General features: G+C 42.9%; 1 protein-coding gene across 1 annotated transcript; it reads left to right on the top strand.

Annotated features, from left to right (window-relative positions):
• Nucleotides 1-291: 291 nt before the first annotated feature.
• LOC134364805 (keratin-associated protein 21-1-like) lies at nt 292-714 on the top strand. The gene has a single exon (XM_063081005.1). The coding sequence runs from the start codon at nt 292-294 to the stop codon at nt 712-714; it is 423 nt and encodes a 140-aa protein (XP_062937075.1).
• Nucleotides 715-5900: the final 5186 nt, after the last annotated feature.

Genomic DNA, 5900 nt, shown 5'->3' with positions numbered 1-5900 from the left:
AAAATTCAATGATGGTTGTGTCAGCTTGGGTCCATCGAAAATGGATCCTTTTCTTTCAAGGCTTGAGAAAATTCCTGGGGAAGCAGGAAATCAATTATAAATCCCTAACAAAATGATTGCCCACAGAATGAGCTCATTTTAGGCAAATGGTTGTTAAATGAGAGAACAAAGCCCACGTGAGGGTTGACCTATTCATCCCAGTAAGTATATAAAGGTCCTGGAAGAGAGGACGACACTCACACTTCAGCAATATCCTCCTACCTCTTGACTGAAACCTCACCTCCTGACACGATGTGTGGCAACTACGGTGGAAACCCCTGTGGGGGCTGTGGCTCCGGCTGTGGCTGCGGTTGCGGATACGGCTCTGGCTGTGGATGCGGCTCTTGCGGTGGCTGTGGCTCTGACTGTGGATATGGCTCTGGCTGCGGCTCTGGCTGTGGATACGGCTCTGGCTGTGGATGTGGCCCCGGCTGTGGATACGGCTCTTGCGGTGGCTGTGGCTCTGGCTGTGGATACGGCTCTTGCGGTGGCTGTGGCTCTGGCTGTGGCTGTGGCTCTGGCTGTGGCTCCAACTGTGGATACGGCTCTGGCTGTGGATACGGCTCTAAATATGGACTAGGCTGTGGATATGGCTCCCGCTATGGCTGTGGATATGGCTCTGGCTCCTGTGGCTACCGGCCACTTTGCTACAGAAAATACTATACCTCTTGCTGATTCCCATGACGGCAGATCCTTCTTGCCTCTGAAATGACCACTCCAAGTACAATGGCGGTAGAAATCCTCCCTATCCTTTCACTTCACTCCGAAGTAAGAATTGATTATTGTCTGCGGGGGACCTGATTTAATGTCGAAGGATCTGTCTTCAGCTGACGGTGACTGAGGGGTTTCATCACATCCCTGGAAACAAAAGATCTTATCCCGATCACTTTTCAAACATGAATCCCTACATCCTTTTCTCCGTCTTCGCACGTGGGGCTATGTGCAGAAGCCCAGGGAGGGCTATAGGATTGGAGTTACTAGAGTGGAGCAACAAAAGCAGTTTCTGAATAAAAGGCTTTGTTTCCTGAGAAGTCCGGTCTCATGTGTATCAGGGTGACAATGGATTTCAGGATTTGTGGCCTGATGGAAAGCGGGGGGACCGAAACTTAATATAAAATAATTTGTTTTCTTTAACTCTTCGAATCCAAGTATTACCTCTTGCTCATAACTTGTCATTTATGAAGGTTAATTTGTTACCTATATAATGAAACGTGAACACAAATCTCACCCTCGAAATCTCATACCTTGTGTGAATAAAGGATTGGGATAGGGAGATCAATGGGAAAAGGAACCTAGTCTTGAGATGTAAGGCACAGGTCGAGAAGTGAGTGGCTGGAACCTGGGTTTGAGTCTTGGTAATCAAGAGGCAAGACTGCTAGTTTAATGTTACCACATTTTGCAAGAGGAGAAATGAGAAATCTTGGAGTCAGCAGATAAGGCTATTGCAGCTGCTCAAGGAAATCAGAAAGGACCTTGATCCTTCTCTCTCTCCTCCCATTCCTGTTCTCCCCCTTTTGCTGTGTGACTTTGTCCCTCATGGTTTCAAAGTGGGTGCGGTGTATGACCGACATCATGTTCATGGTCTGGGCAAGGAAGGAACAGAAGGATGGACAAATGGCCAAGAGCGTCAGGTCTCATTAAAAACCTTGTCTGTGTATGCGTGAAGGGAACACTTCCTGGAAGACTTTTGACCACCCGTCTTTGAACAGTAGTGTGTCATGTGGACGGTGTTCGCTGAAGAGGGTAAAACCAAAAGCGTTGTGGGCAGGGGTTGTGCTAGTCAGCCCCCAGTGTTCACCAAATCCTGATAGGTCTTGAATATCAGAGGTAAGAACCAGTTTTGAGAAAGCAAAATCTTTGGCACATGGAAGGATGTGTTTCCAAGAACGCCAGCTTTGGCAGGGGCACAATCGATGTGCTCACACAGCTTTTCCTTCCCTGTTCGTTTCACGTCATTGTTGGTCCACACAGGATGCTGTCTAGTTGCGAATGTTTATTTGCTATATTAACCTGTTAATTTTTCTCTACTCCTCTTATTTCCATTCTCAAGCCCATCCCTCATTCACGGCCATGCTGTAATTCATGGTATTTCATAGGTGGCCACCCACCCATTTCTTTCCATGAAAGTTCTGTGAGTGGTGGTCATTCTATTATGCATTTTCAATCTACATGAATGGTATTATTATGCACCTTTTCCTAAGAGTTTTTTTCTTCTCACAGCACGATTGTTGTTGAAAGATCCATCTGTGCCTCTGTATGCACATTTAGTCCATTCTTTCCGGTTGCCGCATGGTGCTCCGTGTGCTTCATACACGAGATGTTGCCCACTCTCTATGTCAGTGATGCACACTTGACCGCCCCCAGCTCCTCTTCTCCACATTTCCACAGTGAACACACGGCCCCTACGGACTTCTGTGAGATTGCGCCGAGTTCTGAACTGTTGGGAGAAACGGTGTGTGCACATGTAATTTTACCAAGTACTGCCGGGTTAGTCTCCAGAAGGTCTGTACTAGTCCAAACCCTAACACTGCAATTCTCGTGTCCTCACGTTACGTTCCCAAACTTGGCATGACCTAGCCTTTGAATGGTACTCGTTTAAGTAAAAAAGTGATTGACTCTTGTTATTTGAAGTTCTATTTCTCTAACCACTAATGAGTTTGGACATTTTTAATGACTTCTGATTATTCATTAACCTTTGTGTTTTTCTTTCCTATCTTTGGCATTGGTTTTCTTTCTAGTTTCTTCTTGATTTGTAGGAGTTGATTGTATGTGTTCGGACCTATTCTCTTTAGACTTTGAAAATATCTCCTACAATGTGATTTTCGTTTTTGTCCATAGTGTGCAGAACTGAACAAAAATTTTAACTGTATGCTTTGTGGTTCTTAAAATCTCTGAGTTAATCTATGCCTTGAGAATGTGGACTAAATTGATCCACACCGTTTGCTTCTCCGTTGAAATTTAGTGGTTCTGTAAGTAATGAACAATGGACCACGGAGGGTGAAATCTGGGCAACGCATATCAGAAGGATAGGGCTTAGAAAGTGCGAAGAAATGATGCCCATTTCTTGTATGTGCAAGAAGAGGAGCATTATGCTTGAGGGGAGCTTTGATGCGTTGCACCTGCTGTTAGAGTCGGTATTCCCTCATTTGTCAGATCTGTGTATAAGAGCAGCCCCAGAACCGGGCATGGAGAGAGATGAGACCAGCAAAGCATTTGTGGCAGACCTCATTGTCTTGGTGGTCAATTAGTGTGGTAACAGACAGGTTATATTTCATTTCATTTTTGCTTTTTATTGTGGCAAAACAAATATAGCATGAGAATTTCGATGTTAAGCATTTTTAAACATAGGAGTGCATGGACTTAATTCCATTTGCCATGCTGCATAACCACTACCTCTATCTATTTCTAAGCCATTTTTTGTCATCCTAAGTATAAATTGCGTACCTACTTACCCATCACTACTCATTATTCACTTTCCCTCATTTCTGGTAACCTCTAAGCTATGCCCGTCTCCAGAAGTGCTGTACCATATGTTTCACCTTAAAGAATTGTGACCTCTTGGTGGGGAGAACATTCAACATTCATTCTCTGTAGTTACTACTTGAAGTTATACAGTCACTGGTCATTGGCTGTAGTTCGCCCTTTCTTGCTCTTTAACACTAGAGCTCTTTGGTTTTGTTCTGTTCTGTTTTGTTTTTTTTTTTCCGAAAAATTTGATTTTTCTACAATTGTGGGGAACAGTGTTGAGTATCAATATCTGTGGTACCATGTGTGATGATCATATCAGCATAATTACCATATCGGTCATTTAAAATATGATCATTCCTTGTGGCTGTTATTCAATCTCTCGCTGACACTCCTCTCCCTCCCCTTTCCGTTTCCCACCTCTAGTAACCACAATTGTCTTCTCTCTTCCTGAAATTTCACGGTGTGACTGTGATTGCTGTGTGTTTCTCTTTCTTTCTTTGCTTGTTTCTCTCGCTCTTTCTTTTTCTCTTTCTCTCTCTGTTTTTCTCCTCTCCTTTCCGTTTATTTTGTGTTCCCATTACGAATGAGGTCCCGTTTTTCTCACCGTTTGCCTGGATTATTTGACTTAATGGAAACATCTTAAAGCGAATGGCAGAATTTCAGTCCCTTTTTTTGGCAGGGTGGTATTCCATTGTGCATATATACACATTGTCCTTACCCAGTCATGTGCTGATTTCCGCTTAGGTTGGTTCCAACTCTGAGCTGTTGTAAACATAACCGCAATAAACACGGGCCTGTACAAATCCTTTCAAAATGATGATAACCATTCTTTGTGATCTACACCCAGCAGTGGGGTTGCTGGACCTTTCCCCGTAATTCTGACTTGGCTGTATCCCATAGGTTTGCTAAGTTGTGCTTCTGACTTCAGTAGTTTCAGGAAATGTTTTGGTTTCCTTAGTCATCTCTTCTTTGACCCTGTGGTGGTTCAAAAGTATGTTGTTTAATTTCCAGACATTTGTCTAGTTTTCCAAGTTCTTCTAATTATTGATTTCCAGTTTGTTTCCATCATGGTCAGAAACTATAGTTGATAGGAGTTTGATTTATGTGAAGTTGTCGGGACCTATTTGGTGGTCAAACATATAGTCGATTATAAATGTGCTGTTGGGTTCAGTGTGCATTCTGCAGCTGTTGGATGAAATGCTCTGTCTGTTAGGTCCATCTGGTGTATGGTGCTATAGAAATGCACGTGGGTTGCCTTATTGATTTTTCCTTCCCTATGATGTGTCCAATGCTGAGAGTGGGGTGTTCAAATCCCCAACTCTTATGGTGTCGGTGTCAATCTCTCCCTTTGATCTGATATTTGCTTTATATATGTGATTGCTCCAGTGTTGGGTGCATACCTATTTATAAGTGTTACATCCTCTTGCTGTATTGATCCCTTTAACGTTACGCAATGCCCTTCCTCATCTCTTAGACCAGGTTTTCCCGGTGTTTGATTTAGGATATAAGTATAGGTATTTGGGCTGGCTTAGTTTTTCATTTTTTTGGAATATCTTCCTCCATCCCTGCTCTTTCAGTCTAAGTGTGTCTTTGAAGGTCAGCTCTGTCTCTCATAGGCAGTACATGAATGGGTCACGTTTTCTTTATGCATTCAGACAGTCTGTGTCTTTTAATCGTGACATTTAATGTTTTTAAATTTAAGGTATGTTATTGACATATGATGTCGTTGCCTTGGGATTGTCTTGGTTGTTTTTCAATAGTTTTGTATATTCTTTGTTCCTCTCATTGTCTGTCATGGTTTCTCTTTGTGGGTGGGTGGTTTTCTGTATTGAAGATGAGGTTTGATTCTTTTCTCTTTCTCATTGGTGTATCTGTGTTAGACCGCCAGCGTGGGTTATATTCTTTGGTGTTTCAGGATGATCATTATGATTCTTTCGCTTGTAGATGGAGTGTAGGACTCTCCTCAGTGTTTCTTGGAGGGTTGAAATGGTGGTCATGATTTCCCTTCATTTTCCTTTGTCTGAGAGGAATCAAGAGGCGATGATGATTTCTCTTAATTTTGGTGAGCTATTTCTCCTTGGTTCATGGGAGATAGCTTTGCAGGTTATCATATTCTTGGCTGGCAGTTTTTCTACTCTCACTGCTTTTGTATATATCCTCCCATGCTCTCCTGGCTTGTATGGTTTCTGCTGAAAGTAGTCTGCTGTTAGTCTAAAGGGGATGCCCTTCTGTGTGATGATGCTATTCTGTTGCTCTTTGTAGAAATCTTCCTTAGTCTTTAACTCGTGACAGTTTGCCTACCGTGTGTCTCGGTGAAGATCTTTTCAGGTCGAATCAAATAGATCTATTTGGAAACTTTGAGTTTCCTAGATTTGGATGTTCATATCTTCCCC

This window comes from Cynocephalus volans, chromosome 1 (assembly GCF_027409185.1).
Source record: "Cynocephalus volans isolate mCynVol1 chromosome 1, mCynVol1.pri, whole genome shotgun sequence".
Classification (NCBI taxonomy): Eukaryota; Metazoa; Chordata; class Mammalia; order Dermoptera; family Cynocephalidae; genus Cynocephalus; species Cynocephalus volans.
Note: the sequence above shows the minus strand (reverse complement) of the source record. Positions and strands in the feature narration are given on the sequence as shown.

Coding starts and splice junctions, on each gene's coding strand:
- LOC134364805 (XM_063081005.1), top strand. CDS start 292: ATGTGTGGCAACTACGGTGGAAACCCCTGTGGGGGCTGTGGCTCCGGC.